The sequence below is a fragment of the Mytilus californianus genome, unplaced genomic scaffold (assembly GCF_021869535.1).
Source record: "Mytilus californianus isolate M0D057914Y unplaced genomic scaffold, xbMytCali1.0.p SCAF_8, whole genome shotgun sequence".
In the NCBI taxonomy this organism is placed as follows: Eukaryota; Metazoa; Mollusca; class Bivalvia; order Mytilida; family Mytilidae; genus Mytilus; species Mytilus californianus.
Genome location: NW_026262734.1, coordinates 48,319,026 through 48,341,002, shown reverse-complemented (window position 1 = coordinate 48,341,002; position 21,977 = coordinate 48,319,026). Strand labels below are relative to the sequence as shown.

Genomic DNA, 21,977 nt, shown 5'->3' with positions numbered 1-21,977 from the left:
AATTTAGCATTCTAAGAAGAAAAAATATCATTATAGTATATGGTTGTGGATAGCAGATTTCTAAGACTCATGCATTAAGAAAATAATTGTGATATGATATATATGTCAGTGTTGCAGTTAAATAATAATGGAATTGCTATCTTGTGTGCAGTTTTCCCACATTTCTGTTTTTATTATCCATAAAGCAACGACTACCAAATGTTTTATGTGTTACGACACTAAGGGCTGTTCCAAAAATAAATGTATGGGGGGGGGGGAGGCACTTTTTATTTGACCCCACCATGCATAAATTTTTAGTTAGACATTTCCTTTAAATGTCCAAGGAATATAACCACCACCCATAAAAATTTTAATAAAGTGCCTTCCTCCCCCCCCCCCCCCCCCACACCCCATTCAATTAATTCTGGAAAAGCCCTAACACAGATTTTCTCAACTTGTTTAAATGGTATTAGGCTATTAGTTTTCTCTTTTCAATTATTTGACATTTGTCATTTCAGTGCCTTTAATAGCTGAGTATGCGGTATGGGCTTTGCTCATTGTTAAAGGCCATACAGTGACCTAAAGTTGCTATAGTTGTTAATTTCTGTGTCAATTGGTCTCTTGTGGAGAGTTGTCTCATTGGCAATCCTATCACATCTTCTTTTTTATATTAGGGGTTTTAAAAATGAAATTGTAAAGTTCTAGAATTTTTTTTTTTTTTTTTAATATATTAAGCCATTGATTTTCAAATATAGCACTGTTCAAACACAATTGATTATATGTCAGCTAACATACTCAAATCAGTTGTTTCTAAGTCCATTACAATGAAGGATGTAGAAGTATTCATAAGTCCCTCAACTTTTGAAAATGTCGGCTTTGGTGTGGCATTTGGTATCTGCTGGATAACTGCGTCTTGATCTCACAGGCTAATTTCTACAAGAGGAAATGAGTTTTACAAATATGTACACAGAAAACACTCAGCAATAGGGATTATAAGTTTGATAATGAGTCAATTTCTACTAAAATTCAAATTAGTGTAACCCTGCCACATTATGTATGTGCCTGTTCCAAGTCAGGAACCAGTAATTCAGTAGTTGTATTTTATTGTTGTATATTATATTTGTTTTTCATTCATTATTTTGTATATTAATCAGGCAGTTAGTTTTCTCCTTTGAATTGTTTAAAATTTGTCATTTCATGGCCTTTTATAGCTGAGTATTTGGTATGGGTTTGTCTCATTGTTGAAGGCTGTATGGTGACTTAAAGTGGTTCATTTCTATGTCATTTGATGTATTGCGGAGAGTTGTCTTATTGGCACCAAAAAGCCATTTGCCAATGCAATAAAAAGAATAATTAATGAAAGAATTTACATACTTTTAGTACTATTTGTAGAATAACTAATCGAAGAATTCAAATACAGAAAAATATTCAACTTGTGACCTAACAACACTGATAATTAACTCAGGCACTACGCACCTTCGTGAATTAATGTGTTGTTCGGTCAGTCTTTGAATATTTTTCTGTATTTGAATTCTTCGATTAGTTATTCTACAGATAGTATTAAAAGTATGGATATCAGATTAAAATGGAAAATACATGTAAAGTATCAACTTTTTTTAACATTCATAAAAATTAAACAGAAAAAACTCTCATAGATATGAACGGTCATTCGCTCTTCATTTATGTTTCTTTGTATCCTACATGAGCATTCGACTTTTATTCAAATACTGATTAAATTATTAGATGATTTTTAGATTTATATTAACAAAGTATATACTATAGTATATATCAATTTATTAATGTTGTGGCAGTGTCCGTGTCCATGTGACAAGTTTGATAGCCATTGTTGGTTTATCCTACCATGCCAATTCAACTGTTGGACATGTTGGAGGGCAGCCCTGTATCCCTCAACTGTCTTATAGCATGCGATGTTTTCTTCCTGATAGTTCCACTGCACTTTTGTTTTATGCTTTCTTGCAAATGTTTTTAAGCTGTTTGTGTTTGACTAAAGTTTTTTGTCTTGACTTGGTGTTTGTTTCTGAATTATTATAAACGTGAGCGACCTAGATTAAAAATAATCTTTTCATATCATGATATCATCATCATGTACATTAGTCATTACAGGTCTATATTATATTAGAAGGGGTGCAGGTCGTTTCGTAACTAGTCGATTCGTAACTAACAATTTTGTTTTGTAACTGAGACGTTACGTAACTTTATAACACTATATACAATAATATAATAATATGAGTTCTAGCCTAGTAATGGTCTTCTGATTATATATATATCATTTACAGGTTTGGCCAATGTGTACATGATGTATATGACAATGTCGTCCAATTTAAGTTTTAAAATGTTTAGATTTGTAAATGCAAATTAACTGCTCAAAGTTTTTCACTGAAGCTTGGCATCCCTTTGACCTTTGGTTTACTAGGGCCTCTATGTTAAGAACTCTAAGGAACTCGGTTCAATTCCATACAAGAGCTACACTGAACATATAAATACCCCGACACACCGCACTTCCTTTCTCCTTTTACTAATTCGTTGATTAAAAGAAATGGACCCATATTGCACTGTCTGCAGAACTTTAAATTGTCTAAAAGAACAGCCCATTCAACGCATCGTCTCACAGAGGACCAAGACAAGTGCGTGATGTGTTGACTTTCCTACTTTTAACTAATCTTTCTATGCCGGGGAAACAAATTTCACAACCAGTTGCATCCAAATTGCACACATGATTTCCACATAGCGAAAAAACGAAGAGACGTCAATTGGCGTACTTTGTTTGGTAAAACGCTCTCGTCTGTCTCGGCAGCCGATCGAGTCGTCCAAATTTGATTACCTTAACTTCTATTTCCGGATTGACACAATTTGGACAATTTTTTAGAAATAATGAGCGTTTACTCTATAGTTAATGTAAATATACTTTAAGTAAGCCTTTCTGATATTTTAGGAATCATTTTAAAAATAATAGTTATACTTTCGCTTACATGGCGTAAAATACCGAGGTGTTGAGAAAATTGAGATCTCTGTAAACTCCGGAAATCTTTTTTATGGGTCGGATACCTGAAACGCTACTTGATTACAAAAATAATGACCCTTCCCTTTTTTGCTTCTTTATTTTGTAAAATATAAGCATGTAAGTGTGATGAGTCTTATGTAGACGAAACGCGCGTCTGGTGTTTTAATTATAATCCTGGTACCTTTGATAACTATTTACACCACTGGGTCGATGCAACTGCTGGTGGACGTTTCATCCCCAAAGGGTATCACCAGCCCAGTAGTCAGCACTTCGGTGTTGACATGAATATCAATTATATGGTCATTTTTATAAATTTCCTGTTTACAAATCTTTAATTTTTTCGAAAAACTAAGGATTTTCTTATCCCAGGCATAAATTACCTTAGCCGTATTTGGCACAACTTTTTGGAATATTGGGTCTTCAATGCTCTTCAACTTTGTACTTGTTTGGCTTTATAACTATTTTGATCTGAGCGTCACTGATGAGTCTTATGTAGACGAAACGCGCGTCTGGCGTATTAAATTATAATCCTGGTACCTTTGATAACTATTTTCACCACTGGGTCGACGCCACTGCTGGTGGACGTTTCGTCCCCAAGGGTATGACTAGCCCAGTAGTCAGCACTTCGGTGTTGACTGGTGACATGAATATCAATTATATAGTCATTTGTATAAATTTCCTGTTTACAAAACTTTGAATTTCGAAAAACTAAGGATTTTCTTATCCCTGGCATAGATTACCTTAGCCGTATTTGGCACACACTTTTTGGAATTTAGGGTCCTCAATGCTCTTCAACTTTGTACTTGTTTGGCTTTATAACTATTTTGATCTGAGCGTCACCGATGAGTCTTATGTAGACGAAACGCGCGTCTGGCGTATTAAAATATAAACCTGGTTGGTACCTTTGATAACTATTAATTTTGCTAAAATGTTTTAAGCTGAAAAGAATACTTTGAACTTCGGATGTTTTAAAAATTCTTAACTTTAAATTTATTATTCGGATATTTCTGTTCAACTTGTTCAAGGTTAATACATTATCCATGTTATCAGTTTAGGACCAATTATGTAGTTTTCAGAAATTATCGTGTTTTTAGTTTCCAAACCTGAAAATTTTGATATTAATCAAAACGTTATAAATGAACTTCTAACTAACTCATGTACAGCTGTATCACATAGTCCCAGCTAAAGTAGTCTGACTATATATCATAGGGAACAGAAGTAAGCTGACCAATGGAAGTAATTATTCAATCCAAACATATCAACAAAAAGAACACAAGACTGGGGGAATCTCGTGAACTCAACATTATAAAAGATTAGTGTGTCAAAGATCATGAATTGCGTGCTATAACTATAAGACATACCCAAACCGTATTGTAATATATTAGAGGCCCCATTATGATGAACTGTATAAACAATTCAAAATGAAAACAGACGTCTTTATTATACAACAACAATAAACCGAAAGCAAATTGGAGAAATGGAATTTACAACAATCGCATTTCAAGTTCCTGGCTATGGACAAACACATACAGAATGTGGCGGATTTATGAGGATTTTGATATCGCAACCCTCTAGATCTGCTACATGTACTGTTGAAGAGATGTGTTATAACACAAAATATGTACAAAATCAGCTGGAAAAGGCTTACAGTGAAGGTTAACGGATTTTGTGTAAACATATCTTACAATGTTAGCATATATTGTGTTATAATTACATGAATACAACGTTTGAACACTTAAAAACTTAAACAAAAATTTCATTTAATAAGTTATATTCAATATATTAAAAGCTTATATTTCGATCACAATTCGTCACATCCTTTCACAACATCTGCTCAACTGACATCATCCCAAATTTATCAGTTCTATAGAATTTGGAGATGCATTCCCGACAAAAACAGTTAGTTGCGATTGGCAAATATGGATTTTTTTTCGCAAAACGTGATGGAACGTATGTCATATGTACAATTTGTATTTGTTTTTTTTTAATTCATTTCATAAGTTTGCATTTGTTAAATTTTTTGAATATCATAATTGTTAGGCGTTTGCGCATATCAAGATTTCAACACATATACAACTTCGTACATTATCAAGTATAGTGGGGTATACAAAATCCAGTCAATATATTTTGGTTTGTAAGACATGTTGACCTTAAATATCCTTTTCTTAAAACTTTATTATAAGGCTAATCCTTTCAAGTACAAAAAATGTATAATGCAGATTCTACCAGATGACCAACATAAATTTAATTCAAAAGCATACAATGATAAAAAATGAGGTTCCAACTCCCTAAATCGAAGTTGACCTTATATACGCATTGATCTTCTAACTCTTCACATGTATAGTTCTTTTACATCTCTTGATTTACCAAAAAGCTAGGGTTAAGAGTTCCTGATATAGGTAAATCCTGAATATGGCTTTTCATTTATCACCACTTCAATCAACCAGAATGAGGAACGTTCATTAATTCTAAATAGGAGGATTCTAATTAAATATTATTACATGTATGATTTTAACACTTCTATTATTTTTAGCTTCCCACCCTGTTTGCAATAATATTGGATACTTTGCTTCATTTCTTTACACATTTATTGATTAGATTTCGAATAGCAATAGGTTACAAAACTAACTAGTTAACGTGGGATAAATAGAAGAAAAAAAAACAATGCAACATCTCTACTATACTTGGTGAACTTATTTTTCAAATGGCAGTGAAATTTTTGAAGTCTGTGAACCTCATTCACTATATATTATCTTTAGTAGGAGACAACGGTTAAACTTAACTGACAATTGATGAAAATGACACGCGAAGTGCGCACTAAACGTAGTACAAGGCGTATATTTTAATCAGAAAAACATATCTTATTGCTACCTTACTACTACTAACGTCTCATAAAATGTTTTAATCGTATACTCTTACGTGTATTTGAGTAAATTGTAAAATCTTTAATAAACTCAACCTATATATGTACTTTCAGATCAAACGACGCACATAATAGTACAGTTCCTTTGATTGAAAGTAATAGAATAAGTAAGTGATTATAGGATATTGTTTGATATAACAAAAAAAGAGCCGGTCCGATTTTTTCAAGTAATGGAAATAAAAATGTTCCAAAGTTCTTATTTACAATTACATTGATCATTCTATCTAGTTATTTCTGCATCATCGACCCCTATTTGGTAATATGTTGACTCGCGTATGCATATGTTAAGTTTCAGTGTAACAGTTCACAATGCAGAATATTCTCATATATTCAGAAATGAATATTCTATAAATTGTTTACCCGTTGTTGGAATTGGCCAAATTTCAATATCACGAATCTGAGATTCATACAATATGTAACAAAAAAGCTTTACTCTACAGTCCTAATGAAGTCTAAAGATCTATGGCTTTCAATACAAATACAATGTGAAAAAATGAAGGGAAAATATATCAAAATAAAACAATTCTTACAATTTTAGGTTACTCAAATGCACGCATAGTTGCAACTCTAATCAGTGTTAGTATTGCTGGTGAGTACATTATATCATACCATTTGTAATGATTTTGTGTGGACTAAAAATACAGTTGTAACAATTTAGCTAACCGACTTTCAAAATTGTTTTAAGGGCATACAATACAGTAGATATCCTCGTTGATTTTGTCCTAAAATTTTGGTAGAAGGTCAATTTCAATGTGTACTTTTGATATGTGCAAATAAAAACATACCTTCATGACTTACTTTTTGAGATAATTTTGTTCGAAATGTGCATATTTAAAGGAAAAACCTGGAAATTGCATGAATAGGGACTTGTGAGGAAAGTATCAATACTTTTGAACGAACAGTCGTAATTTAACTAGGTGTTTTTTTGCAAAATGTTCCCTTGATCCATGGCATCAACATGCTGTAATTAGTTCAAGGTTAAAGGTTTTACATCTATTCAGAAGTGCAGAAAAGTTTGATCGTTGATATTTTTCATAGAATTTTGGCGGAGCGTTCCTGAAACATTCGTTGATGGATCGAAAAAGAAAAAAAATGGGGGTTGTTTTTTCAATAAAGCAACAAACCTTGATTATTAATGGCAAACGACACGTTTGCTTATACGGCGCTAAACTACATTTGAATAAGTTTTAATCGCAACAACATTGTGAAATCTTTACCGCCGTGCACGACTACGCGGTCAAGTTCAGTGGTATAGCAAAGTTGTTTTCTTCGAAAGCAATGATATTAATCATCAAAAATCATAAAGCTGGTTACTCGTAAAACAGCATAAATAAAGGCAACAGTAGTATACCGCTGTTCGGAAGTCATAAATCGATTGAGACAAAAACAAATCCGGGTTACAAACTCAAATTGAGGGAAACACATCAACTATAAGAGGAAAACAACAAAACAACAGAAACACTGAATTGAACAAAAAACAAACTACAATGCAACACACACACAGAAACGAACTATGAGATAAATACTGCCATTTTCCTGACTTGGTACAGGACATTTTAAGAAAAAATGGTGGGTTGAACCTGGTGTTGTGGCTAGCCAAATCTTGCACTTTAATGGCAATGTTAAATATAACACTAAAATGACACCATTACATGACAGGAATACAGTACAAAGAAATGCATAAAATATTTGTCAAACCTTTATGAATTGTTACGAAACTTGGATGGAAAAGGTATTTTAGTAAATTACTTTTAGAAAAGAAATGTTCGGAAACATAAAAGATAAATCTAATAAAAAAATTATTTGCATCTCTGTCCGACATTAGTCCTACAATTCATGTAGACAACACAGCTTCAGCATAGTTTTAATTATTCAAAAGGCCTTGACACGACAAAATGAGAAACAATTATAAAGTACAAAAGCAAATTAAAGTGGGATAATATGAAAATAAGGGTATTTGGTATGATTGCCGATGAGACAACTATCAACCATAGTTCAAATGACGAAGATAAACGCAATCAAAGGTCTTCGACACTTAAAAACCCACACCGTATAGTCAGCTTGAAAAAGCCCCGAATTGAAAATGTGAAACCATTAAAAAAAAAAAAAAAAAAACTAACGGCCTACTCTATAGACATTATACATGAACACAAAACAATACCTACATGTACATGATTAACTCGGGTCAGCTTAGAAACTACTATTAACATGTTGATAACAGTGAATATTTAGAGCTATTTTGAGAAAATTATTAGAGCATAACATCGTATGATTCTGTTTCGATAGATAAGTAATCTTAGCTTGTCTTCAGGGTATTGTTATTACGGTGCATATAACTATTGACCTATACCCCGTTCACACTTTGCCTTTTTAAACCGGGTTCGACCCGAACTAGTAAATACGGGTTAAATTTATGTAGTGTGAACGCCTTAAACCGGGCCGAACTGGGATTAAAATACCCCTTATTTTAGGTTGAGTTAATGTGGGGCGAACCCGGGTTAATTACCTAGCATTAGTTGTGTAGTTAATGCGATGGTGTTGTTATGGTTGCACATGTAGTTCAGCATAAATCTGTTTTCAGTGTAACGTAATTATTTGATGACGTCACATATTCAATGACGTTATATTTTGACATCTGACGTCACAGACGTCAAGCTCCCGCATTTCCTAGTACACGAAATATAACTGATTCATATCAAATTAGCGGCAGCAAGAGGGATTAAGCTATGTTGAAAGACCTGAATAATGACAAATGAGAATACGAATTGTTCAAAACCTTTAAGATTTCCGTCGCTTCTTTGGTAAAAAAATAGGAGCTTTTCGGAAAAAAATGACGTTCTTTGAACACACGGATAGTGGTTGGTGTGTCCGAGGCAGTCGATTAGAAGTACGGTGAAGAATTTCAGACTTTGAAATAATGCATTAAAAAGAATGTCAATATATACAGTGGGCAGATGCGGGTTACAAGTTTGGCGCTTACATTTCTATTTTGGTTGAGAGGGAAAATCCCAAACTGCGTAAAATATTCTTTAAGTGTGAACTGGGGTCATTAATTTGGATTAATAATCCCGGGTTCGACCCGGAGCAGATTTCATAGTGTGTCTGTATTATACCTCCAATCTAGGAGTGGGTGCAACACCATTTCTTGTCCGTCCGTCGCGCGGTAGTCCAAGAAATTTTTGATTCTTATCTGAGAAACTGCCGTACAGAAAAACTTCGTTTTTGGTCAGCAGCTTAACGTCAATGAGTTGCAACTTGTGAATACTTTTCTAGTCTGTCACATACCTAATTCCGATGTGCCGATACTTTGATTTTTTTTCTCTCAATATGTACATAGGGGATAAGCTTAGCACACCAACGGGTAATTTCTTATTTTGGTCTATAAGACGGGGCTTATAATTGTGTTTTCTTAACTGTAAGTTCTACTTCATATACATATACATTCCTCTGGGTTAAAAAAGCCGATAAACTTTTTAATATAATATTTCAAAGTCAGGAACAGTATGAGACGTTGTCTTTATTTATTATGTTTTTTTTTGTCATTTTGCTAATAGTCTCTGTTAAATTTGTCCGTACAATTCTCCATACTACTTACAGTTTGCCAACATTAATGGTGTAGATACTACATTTTGAACAGGACAATACGTTGATATTTAAATTAATTATTGGGCTTTTTGTGTAGTTGGGTTTCTGTGTCATCGCCGTTTCATAATTTACACATCTTTTATTCATTTTTTATATGAAATAAACACATACAAAACTATGAATTTGATTTTTTTTTTTAGATTTTAATTTAATATTGTTGACTTCATTATTAATGAATAAATATTACAATTTTCGTGATATGACCGATTTTCTTACCTTTTTTCAAATTCGTGCAATCGGATTTATGTCGTCATTGGATTTTCCGCAAATGTGACGTCGCAAAATGTAATCATTCTAATTAGAAACATCGCGATATAATAACGTTCTGATTTACAACGTCGCAAAAACAACACGGAAAGTTTTGAGAACGTTATTATCTCCCTTGCTACTGTATCGTATTCCCTTAAACCTGCGTGGTATCTTAAACCTGCATTTTTTCTTTAAAACAAAATAAGTTTACATGTATTGAAGAAGTATTCTTACTAGCGAATTGTTCGAGATTAGAAATCGTCAAGGCCATAGACATCGATTAGAACTATACCGCCATTCAAAAAGGGATGTACTGGTGTATTAAAAATTTTCTGCGCAATGTAATAAAACTTCAATTGTGTTCAACTTGTTTGACTATACGATATATTAACCGTTTGAATAATTTGTTAGTTTATTATTCTTTAATTAAATGTATTTAGTTTATAACGATTAATTATCAGTCGGGAGTAATCATCTGTGTACCTGATTTGTCATTATGTATAATTTTTCATATCTGATGTTTTGTATGACAGAAGATTCATATCTTTGTAAAATAGCATATTCAATATAATTGTGTGCCTTAAAGAACAAAGCAGATTTCTTTCCTGTGCATTCTTATGAAGAAAAAAAACCCCACTCAATTGTGCATGTTTGTATAGAAGAACTTTCGCATTTATTTTTGAAACCGGTTTTGGTATTGATCCTAAAACTAATTATACAGTCCTGAGTCATTCCTATTAAGCAAAAGTAAAATCAGATTAAATTCCGAGCAAGAAAATTAAAAAAAATAAAAAATTATTAATTTCACTGTTTGTCTTCATTTCAGGTTATATTGCTTTAGCAGTGTTAGCAGTTTTCGTCTTTTGTAAGAATTCTCTTTTCATTATTACAAATATATTCAATCATCAACTGATAGAAGAAAAGAGTGTCCATTACTTACTTTTACTTAAAAAATCTTATAGATATATACATGGTTAAAGTTGTGGGTTTTATTCAAATTTTCAATTGTGTCATGCTTATACTAGTTATCTTCTTATTCGATTTTAAGTGTATTACAATGTATTACTAGACAAGAAGAGAAACATATATTGTGAATAATTCATTTCCCATTGTTGACCAAATCATCGGTTTGTTCGGAGTAAACATTTCATTAGACAAGAAAAAATATATATATCATAAGGTTGATAAATATAGATTATACTACTGTATCGATTGTGATACGATATTTGTCAATTCGAGACAGTAAAATTTTCAAATGTAAAACGCGAGGCTCGCCGAGCGTTTTGAATATTTGAAATTAAATTGTCGAGGATTGATAAATATCGTTTTGCACAAGATTTGGTGGTGGAATCTTTTTCTCTAATGATTTGTAAACGATATGCAGACAAATCCAATCCTTCCTTTTTGAATAATCTGCAAACAAGACGTGTATATATACCTCACAATAATGAAATTACACATTTACATTTTTTGCAGATTATTCCAACTAACGAATTCATAATTAAAAAAAATTCGACGATATTATTGGCCTTCGGCTGTTGTCTGCTCTTTGGTCGGGTTGTTGTCTCTTTGACATATTCCCATTTCCATTCTCAATTTTAATTGTTATCTGCTACATCAAAATCCAAGATTGAGGAAGACAACCGAGCCACCTTAAGTACGGTGTAGAGGTATAAATTATGCGCATGAATAAAACCAGAAAGTTTTAAATGGATTGGAAATGAATCAGATAATCATATGTGGTCGTCTTTAATTTAAACGATTGCTGCAAGACATATTTGCTCTGATTTTAACAATAATTTCAATATAGAAATAAACTCATCATACATACCAGGCTTATGCTCCCTTTTCAGTACCACCAGTAATACTTTCACTAGAAACCATTGAACGTGATGGGAGAAATATTGGACTGAAATGCTGCATTAGGTCGTATTTACCACTTACATCTATTATATGGTGTAAAGAACCTGGATATGTTGATATGGATACAAGGTCTTCTAATGATGACTGTTGTAATGGAATAAGAACATTGACCTATATAACATCTGAGGAAAACGACCTAGCAACTTACAAATTCATAGCTAGTAACATGATTGGAACCACGGAAAGCGACCCTGTACAACTTAACGGTAACAACTCATATTGATAGTGCTACAAATAGGTATTGAAATGATCATATCAAAGTGTGAGAAAAAGATACTTTAATTCCGTGTCTAAATTTTATCCGATTTTTTTATTTGCATCTGTTGTGAAAGTCATGTAACCATATTATATGCAGTGAAGAGCAGTCAGATTAAAACAGGAACGCACACAGTATATTATACACATGATAATAACAAAAATATACTAATTTATTTGAAATGAAAAATTACATTTGTTTACGCTAATTTGTATAAAGGTTAAAGCAAACATATCATAATAACAACACAGCCTATTCCTATTTCTAAAATTATTAAATTCAAAATGAACTTTGATAATATTACCAAATCAGAATAGAAGTATAACTGTTGGTTTATTTTAAGTACTCTTAATTAGCAATCATTATATATGATATGAGGCAAATCTAATTCAGCTTAATGTTATTTTAATAAAAACAATTTGTTTATAATAAATGCTTTTACGCTACTCATGCAAATATATGTGCGTTTGACTATAAAATTAGGTCCGATTCAAATTCAAATTAACAGCACTTTGAAAAACAAATGACATGACTTCTTTTGTTTCTTAATAAAACACATTTTCATTTTATATTATAATTAGACGACAAAAGGCAAACGTTTATTCATGAAATAATGTTGAAAGGTGAATGTGAAAAAGTTCATTTTGCGAGACTTGTTTTTATTGGAAAAAATGGAAGCGGAAAAACCAGTTTAATGCGTAGATTACTGGGGCAGAATAAGGAAGATGTCAATTCTACACAAAATACTGACGGAATAGACGTTGGAAACTGCAATATCAATATTAAAGATGGGAAATGGAGCCAATGTGATGGTAAGAAGTTTACATTTATTCAATGGTAGGTTTTATTATAGAAGGCAATGCAATTACAAGAACAAATCTTTTAGTTGTTTGTTTAAAACATAACACATCAAACTTTCTATCCTTTTAATAAAGTTTTGGTACAGTGCTGGTGTATAGAATGACATCTCAAGAATTTAACGAATTAGATCTAATGGTCTGACTGCAAATGGTGATATCAAAGATACATTATCCCTATTATCATGATTATGAATACATGCAAACTTATTTTACATCGATGTCCTTTAAAAAAGAAAGTACAAAGCGAATTATAATTTGTATATGAATAGTATACTCCACTTTTGTACCTAAATTTAAGTCTCTAAATAGCCAAGGCTATTCTAACTATGTGTCTATACCTAAATCATATTAAGGGTTCTTTTCGCTAATTCTTTCTGACAGAAGTGATCTTCTGTATAGGCACTTATTATTAAATTTTCAAATAAAATGTCAAAAAATAGTTGTCGAATCCGAGAGTAAATATTTCAACCTTAGCAACAAATACCATGTATTGCGTATTTTAAAGATAGATGTTTATTTTTTTAAATTACATGTATCATTTGGGTATTAGTAGTGGGGGAAGTGGGGGTTCTGGGCCATTTTGTCTCATGTTAACCCTAAGGGGAAAAGGTAGCCTCCTGAGAGGTAGCCTCCCGATGTGAGGCTAATCTCTATGACGTCATTTTTATGTATTATTTCTGCACTTCAGATTATTAGGTATTATGACATTAATTAATTGGTTTTATTGAACAATGTACATATGTTTATCATTTTTCGAGTATGTATGCGTGTGTGTGTGATGGTGTGTGTGTGTGTGTGTGTGTATAGATTCAAGGTTTTGATCATGCAAATATGAGCAAGGAATTATCCAATACGGTTCTCCTTTTGTGTGATTGTATTCCTTATTTTTCTAAGTTCCTGCTTCTCGAGACCACACTAGTAATAATAACAACAATAGTATGTATAATATTTAATGTCCCCGTCAATTCAGGCAAACATGGGTCGGAGAGCCATCCACATGGTGCCTTTACAATACTGTACATTCAAAAATTGTTGCGAGGTTTTTATTCATGCGAATATTGCGAATGGTTGAGTATCGCAATAATAAGAACTCGCATTTTGATTTCTGAAACATATATCTGTATGAATATTTTCCGAAAATCGCAATAATTAGTCTCGCATTTTTGTCCATTTTTTTAAAATCGCAATAATAAATGCACGCAATAATTTCTGAATTTACAGTATAACAAAATTATATATAACTATTTTATACATCGAAATAAAAGGATTAGAGAATCGTCTACCACTCAACAGTATCTCTAACCTCACGAAAGGGCCTACAGTATGCTATCTTTCGTGCAGGGGTGTAAACTGTCGAGACTTGAAGTTAGTCTTTCCGGGATAGTTAACTCTCTCAAATATCAGATAAATCGCGAGCTTTAATCCAAGAGTTGAATTTCTTTGGACAGTGTAACCATTTCACATAATATTGCTTGTTGGGTCCTTTGCCTTTCGTTTTCAGGATGATTTCATCTTTCCACATATCGTCTTCCCGAACATCCACTTTCTGCACTTCTGATTGGTAGAAGGTTTCTGAAAATGTTTTGTCTTGAAAATCAATAAGTCGATAAACTGGAAGCCCACCACGTAATATTCTTTGAGATATTCTAAATATTTCTCCGCTCCATTTCTCATCGTATTCCCTGGAAAAATGATTTCTTATGTATGTAATCCGAACTTTATCACCGATTTTGAAACGGAAAGGTTTTCGTAGTTTCTCTGTCTTAGGTTGTAATTTTTTTGGCCAATACATTTTCCACCACAGGTTTGTCTCTTTAGATAGGGTGACTTTATCTGGTGCCATGCCAATCGTTCTATGGAAGGCCTTGTTGTTGCTGTTAGCAAAATTCTGTAAGTTATCCACATAGTCATATGACTGCTTAGTGGTGATAAATCTCATGATTTTTTATTTAATAGTCTTGATAACTCTTTCAACATAATTAGCTTTAATTTCTGTATTTTGTGCAAATAAATGTTGAATATTTCTCTGTTTTAGGAGAGATTCTACTAATCTTGATCTGAATTCTTGTCCTTTATCTGTTCTTATTCTGTTTGGTGATCTTCCTTGTGATAAAACATGTTTCAAGGCATTCACCACGGAATCGCCTTTCTTTTTCTTTAGAGGTCTTAGCCATACATATTTGGAGAATATGTCAATCAACACCAATATGAAATTAAATCCACTGTTAAATTTCGAAAATTTAGACATGTCCATCAAATCGACATCCCATTGGTCGTCTATTCCAATAACGATAACTCTGTTCCGCTTAAAAGACCTTTTTAAGGGTCTTTGTAAACTGTATGGTTCCTGTCGTTGTAGCCATTTGCGTATTTTATATTTACTGAGAACGAATTTTCCATCTGTTCGAACAAATCTGTAAAGTTTATCAGGCCCTGCAAAACTCGCTGGTTAGCTGGATTGTAATAAATATTTCTCAAGTACTTTTCCCAAGAGGCCATCTTTACACATGGAATGATGACTATAGAATGACATACAGAGTAAAACGTTCTCATATTTATATAGTTGAGCTTTCATCGACTTCATCCGCCTCATCCTCCTCTTCCTCTTCATCGTCATCAATACTATTTTCACTTTCAGAACCATCATCATTTGGTTCGTTATCAATAGCTTCATCTAGATAGCTTCCCAACATAGGTTTATATGTTCTGATGGCTACTTTAATGGCTTTCTCGTAGTTCTTGCCATCGTTATCTAATTCTGTAATCATTTTCATGACTTTGCCATGCAGTTTACCATTTTGTAACTGTAGTAAATACTCAACCAAACTGCTATATCTGGACAAAAACTGATCCATATCCTCGACTTTTAGTTTGCGATTGGCCTTACTTATTGCGTGGTCTTCAACTCTTTCTTTCCATATATCTTCAGTTGCCTCTCTGGCAATTTCAGCTAATTTTATAAAAGCCATATCTTCTCCACCTTCTATATCAATTTCGTTTACACGAGGCTTCTTTGAGGGTATGTCTTCATCCTCAATTTCCCTTTTTCATTTTAAATCATTATTTTCCGGGCACCACTTATTCAATTCTCTAGCTAGATCAGGAACGCTTTCAAAGACTACACCGCAATCATCACATGAAGGCATGATTTCTTTCTCGTCTGGTAATTACGTCTGCTCACTTTGAAATGATTCTTCAAACTGAGATGGTTCTAGTTCTTTTCTGCTAAAAGAGGGACGAAAGATACCAGAGGGACAGTCAAACTCATAGATCGAAAACAAACTGACAACGCCATGGCCAAAAATAAAAAGACAAACAGACAATTAATAGTACAGATGACACAACATAGAAAACTAAAGACTAAGCAACACGAACCCCACAAAAAACTGGGGGTGATCTCAGGTGCTCCGGAAGGGTAAGCAGATCCTGCTCCACTTGTGGCACCCGTCGTGTTGCTTATGTTATTACGAATCCGGTAAAAAGTCTAATACGGTAAGTCACATTCGTGAAAAGGGAAGGGTATTGTGATTACGACATAAGGAACATATCCGATATCATCTGTGAAACGGTTATTCCTTAACGGTCAACCAACTCGTGATGGCGTCCGTAAAATTTACGAAGGATGATTTCAACTTCACCATTTGGAATAATATACTCTTCAGAAACACCCCCACCAATCATAGTCTTGTTTTCAAATATATTAAGTTTTAGCCTGTCGTCTTCCGGTGTATTCTGTTTCAGATCAATGAATAGACTCCCATATGGTCGTTGTGTCCCCTCTTTGTACTTATTCATGAATTTCTTCGGATTATTAGGATACATCTGTCTAGCAAATATGGCTGGCCCAACTTGATCACGTGGGTTTTTGAATAGGACTATATACTGGCTATTGATGCTCATGGTTCGACTCTCCTTTCCCTTCGAGAACGCATTTTGCAGTATACAAGCTACACTTAGGTTTCTGTCCTCCACAAAGAGTTCACAAACATCCTTACTATTGGTAGCGTCTCTCATTAAATCGTCTGGGATGATTAAACTTGGATATCTAGAGTCAATGAATGAGTCATCATTCAAATTTTCAGGTAAACCTTGAACAAATAAAATGTTTTTAATGGTTTGTTCACTTTACTAAATAATGGCTGCCACCGTTTATAACACCATATAATTCTCTCAGGTGATGGTTTTATCATAGTCTGTGCTGGCTTCAATAATGTTTTCATTCAAAACGTCTTACCTGAACAAGTAGGTCCAGCCAACATCATAGTGAATGGATGATGTAGTATCACATTTTGTGGCGGCGGCGGCAGCGGTGGTGGTGGCGGAGGCGGTGGTGGCAGCGGTGGATATGCATCATTGCTCTGCGGATATGGTTGACTAATTCTGTTTTTGTTTCTTTGGTGACGTATCATAAGGTCTTTTCTCGAAAATTCTGTACCACAATCTGGACAAGTAGTAGACATCTTTGAGAGTTCTTAAAACACGTCCACTTCCTTCGAATGACAGCGTTAAGTGATTAAAATATTGACATACATCATAATTATATTCTCCAATGTCCATAGGCTAAACTTTGTATCCCATCAACTAGTAAGTATCTTTTGTCATCATAAGGGGATAAGCCAAGTTTTTTTTATGAATATATTATACACTAGTAACCAGAATTTAGCTTAAACGGCCAAATAGGTATTAACCATCTTTAAAAAAGATAACTGGAATATTGAATCAGACTTACAAAAATTAAAAACGGTTTTCTATCTTATTCAATCCATTTTAAACTATTTTAATACCAGTAAAATAGATTCCCTTGCGGTCATACAAATTATTTTAAGACCCGGTTAACCTCCGTCAAACAAAAAAACCACGCTCCCGTTAAACTAATTCAAACTGATGTTAAGTCCTTTTAAACTTTAATGTGTCCGCCTCCTTGTAAGGTAAATCACTCAAGCAGAAAGGCAATCCCCATAGATATATATTTATCTGCAATCCATTCCATACGTTATCGATTTTCTTTACCAATATTCACAATTAAAATGACTTAATGACAAATACATAAGAAAATAAGTAACTTAAAGTTATTGATCCAAGATATATATTTTCAAAATGCAGCAAGAAAAATGAACCAGTTGAAAATAGAAATTTCCGGTAAATAATATGATTTTAATGTGTCCACATGCAGTAGCTCTTTATCTGAAAGAGTGTTGATAACTGATATGAAAACTCGAGTTATCTCAGTATTTGTGGTCTCTAAACAATAATTTAAAAAAAAATTAAAACGAGAAACGGAATCAAGGATTGTGAAAGACAATAAAAATATCAAATAGAAATAAAGTAAATACAATAAATTTGTCAGTCTGTTACTCTGTATGGTGATGACTATTATTTATATTTCTGTTAATTTGTCGTATTCCCGTATATTTACGTTTTCTCTTCGTCTGTATTCCTATCGTCTATTCCTTACGGATAATCAATAAAGAGACACATGTAAAAAGAACAGACAATAGTCATTGTTTACATAATTAAAATCGATAAAATTATTAATCCTTTAGGTTAGTAAAAATCTTTTACAATTACCGACAAATAAAACAATATGTATTAAAAGTTTTATTAGAATTAATGAAACCTTTGATTGTGAAAATGTTGATATTGTTGACTTTTTTCCGTAAACAGTATAGTCTTGTTGAAATAAATTAACAAATGTATCTACTCTTAACTCTGTATTAAAGTTGTAATACTTGTCACTGGTGCAAAAAAAAGAAACATTCACAGCAGAAAAGGCTGAAAAAATCAAAATGAAACTTAAAAAACAATAAAGCACGGTAATACGATTGTGTTTAGTAAATATCGTGCAATTCAGTCCTCCTCAAACCCTCTCTTATAAGTACCGCACATCGCTGTAACCCGCATATAACTCAATTTACCGAAATTAAATATACATGAAACGGTAATTCTGGGACTATTGCATTTTGCCTCAACAATAGAAAATTTGTCAAGCTGTAAATTGTCCACCCCATAAAAAAGTTATGTATGCATTGAACATTGGTTTTAACGAAAGAGCAACTTAAAACGGAGCGTAGAAATGATTACTAGTATACACATGAGGGGGTGGGGTTCTACACGATCTTCCGAGTGTGATAAATGGAATAGTTTTTTTCATCGATAAATCCTTTGAAGGGGTTTTAAACATTACGATCCAAAAAAATAAGTCATTGCAAAGCAAATAAGAAATTATACATTGAATATACAATGTACATACAAAATTAAAAGTATGATGAACTTAAAAATGTTAAACTTAAATTTATTCTAGGTTCGTAGAATGATAGTTTGGTATGCTTGCCATTTGAAATACTTCCTTACATTCTTTAATATGTTTTTTTATCTGTTCGTACTTAATGATGTTCCTTTCTTTCCAAATTAAAAATTCCCCTCTTAATTAAACCGTATTGACAATTACATCCTATATGTATGATTCATTTGCAATACACAGAAAAATAGATTCCTCCAATTTGTTTTTTTAAGTTTTGCTTTGATTGTTTTTTTTTTTATCTATATATCTATATATAATGAATTTATCTTGTTAAAAACAACTTCTATACATCATTTATTATATATCCAATACGCGAGAATATGCACTTGATTTTCTTAACCATTCCTACGAAAGTAACAAATCCCATTGAATTGTTGGATTTATTTCTTATCTCTTCTTCAGTATATACAATATAATGAAATTTGTTCCATTGAAATTGGCAATCTTATCTAGTTGCAACATTATTTTGTTGATTTTTACTTATATCACAATTTTTTTTTAATTGATGATGTATAATCAAATTTACTTCACACGAGGGCCACACATCGTTAAAGAACATCATGTTCTTTTTAATTCCTTTCGATGGATTGCCCGAAATAATACAGCAATCCATCAACAATTTAAAGGTAAGGATGGAAACTATATTCTACATGAAACCGTTACTTTAAATATTTGCATCTTATATGTTTTCTAGAATGTGCGTATGATAAAATCCTCTTAATTTTGGGAAAAAATAATTTTTTGTTTTCGTTTAGTTTTTCGTCGACTGGATACCAGATAATCATGTTTTTTAAGTATAATATAAATATCGTTAATCAATATTTTTAACTCCAAATATTTTAATAGACGTGTGTTTACAACACAATATTAATCTGGCTTAAAGAAGTTGCAACCATTCTAACGTCCAGGAATTATTATCAAATACTTTTGAAAATGAGTGCGCAAAAATTGAGGGCACGTGATAACAGTAAAATCTATTTAACAAAATCGTCATAACTAGTGATGAAAAGTTTTGTGATCAAGACAAAATAGAGACGAATACACCTTATGAATAAAATGAGATGTGATAGATACGTCAAGGAGACATCAATAACTCAACAACACAAATAACTAAAATCCGTCAACAATTAACTGTCTACAAAATACGTCAAACTTGAACAATGGTCATACAGTTGTATTTAGCACAAATACTTTGACTGTTTGGGAAGTGTGTACAGGGTACGGCTGTGATTTAGAACAGGGTAAAACTGATTAAGGATGAATTACACAACATCGGACTAGGTGAATTGTGGCTACGCCAGTGTGAACTGACATTTGAAAGCGCCTTTTCACTTATAAAACAGCGACTACTAGATATAAAAACACAAGAACTATATTTTTTGTTGGAAAACAGAACAGTAGCAATTAGTAGTGTGCCATTTACAAAAATATAATCACAAACTTAGATTTTCAATATTACTTGCCTAAATATAACCCTACTCTATACCGAAAGCCCGGAAAGGCTATTACAAAAATAAGACTAAATCATTAAATATTGAGACTGGTCGTTTTCTGAATGTTCCCGTAATGATATCGTTTATGCAAAGTATGTAGTCAATGTATTGAGCACTTTATTCTTATGTGTCCGGGATATAGAGACTTGCGTGCAAAGTTTATATAACAATACTACTGGTATAGACCGAGCGTATATAAACGGACACAGTTGTTAACTCTACAAAATGTTAAGCAGTTGACTTTTTTTGGGAAAATTTATTATCCTGGCTTTTAAAACGAAAAAGGACAGTATTTTACAAAATAATTAACATTCTCTATCTACATGTTTTATTTCAATTATAATTTATTATTTCTTGTTAACACCGATGAGCTGTAAAGCTTTATAGTAATAAAGTATATATTATATTGTATTTTTAGAAGACCTACTTTATAACCGTCCTATAATACAGTTATGTGTGTGAGTGTGTATTTTTCTTGTTTCAATTAGCATGTAAGAGGGTATGAATGGGTTACCACCATGAATGAGGGTATACGTATGGATGAGGTTTACAGATTAGAAAATAATGGTCAAAAAGAAAAGGTTAAAGGATTAGAAGAAAGAAATGGACCCAAAAGTATAGAAAACAAATTAAAAGTGTGACGAAATATAAAGAATAAAGAATAATTGGCAGAAAATCAAAGAGAAGAAATGGTCCACAAATGCAAATCTACCCCCCTCTTTTCCACCACCAAATCACCACAACCACAACACACTTTCACATATTTACATATCTATACAAATATTCAATTTTGATTTCATGGTGCCCCCAGACATCGGGGTTCTGGATCCGCTCCTGTTATATTTACATGTAGTCTGTGATACTTCTAAAAAATTGTCAAAAAGGTGAATTCTAGATCCAAAAGGCCGGGTGTAACGTTGACTATACAAACCACCTTGTACTATAGTGTCATATCTATTTTATACATGTTCAAAAGTTAATATTTCTAACAAATAACTTACTTACTTTCTAGCAAACCAGACTATGACATTGTCTCTGAGCAAACCAACTTCAGAAAAAACGTCCTTTTTGTTGCTCTTATCATAACTGAAAATTGACTTCTTAAAAAAAAAAAGAAGTTTTACTTTATTCTAATTGATACAAAATAAAATAATGGCACCGTTTATAAAGTTTTTTTTCAAGTATTCTTTTATCGAACTACTATCAACCAAGGATAGTAAATCTATACAAATCGTTGTATCAACTAATCAATTGTTTATTGCATAAGGTTAATTGAACAAGATGCTTGGGAATTTTTACTTATTCGTGTGTCACGTGCCGTTCGTC

At 32.7% G+C, this 21,977-nt stretch overlaps 1 protein-coding gene across 1 annotated transcript in view; it reads left to right on the top strand.

Moving 5' to 3' along the window:
- The first annotated feature begins 6,468 nt into the window (after positions 1-6,468).
- Positions 6,469-21,977, top strand: part of LOC127712060 (probable serine/threonine-protein kinase pats1) — a 42,731-nt gene continuing 27,222 nt past the window's right edge. The window contains exons 1-4 of the mRNA XM_052218252.1: positions 6,469-6,513; positions 10,645-10,683; positions 11,672-11,947; positions 12,579-12,809. Of these exons, the coding sequence (XP_052074212.1) occupies positions 11,800-11,947; positions 12,579-12,809 (379 nt within the window). The 5' untranslated portion in view covers positions 6,469-6,513; positions 10,645-10,683; positions 11,672-11,799. The remainder of the gene's footprint in view (positions 6,514-10,644; positions 10,684-11,671; positions 11,948-12,578; positions 12,810-21,977) is intronic.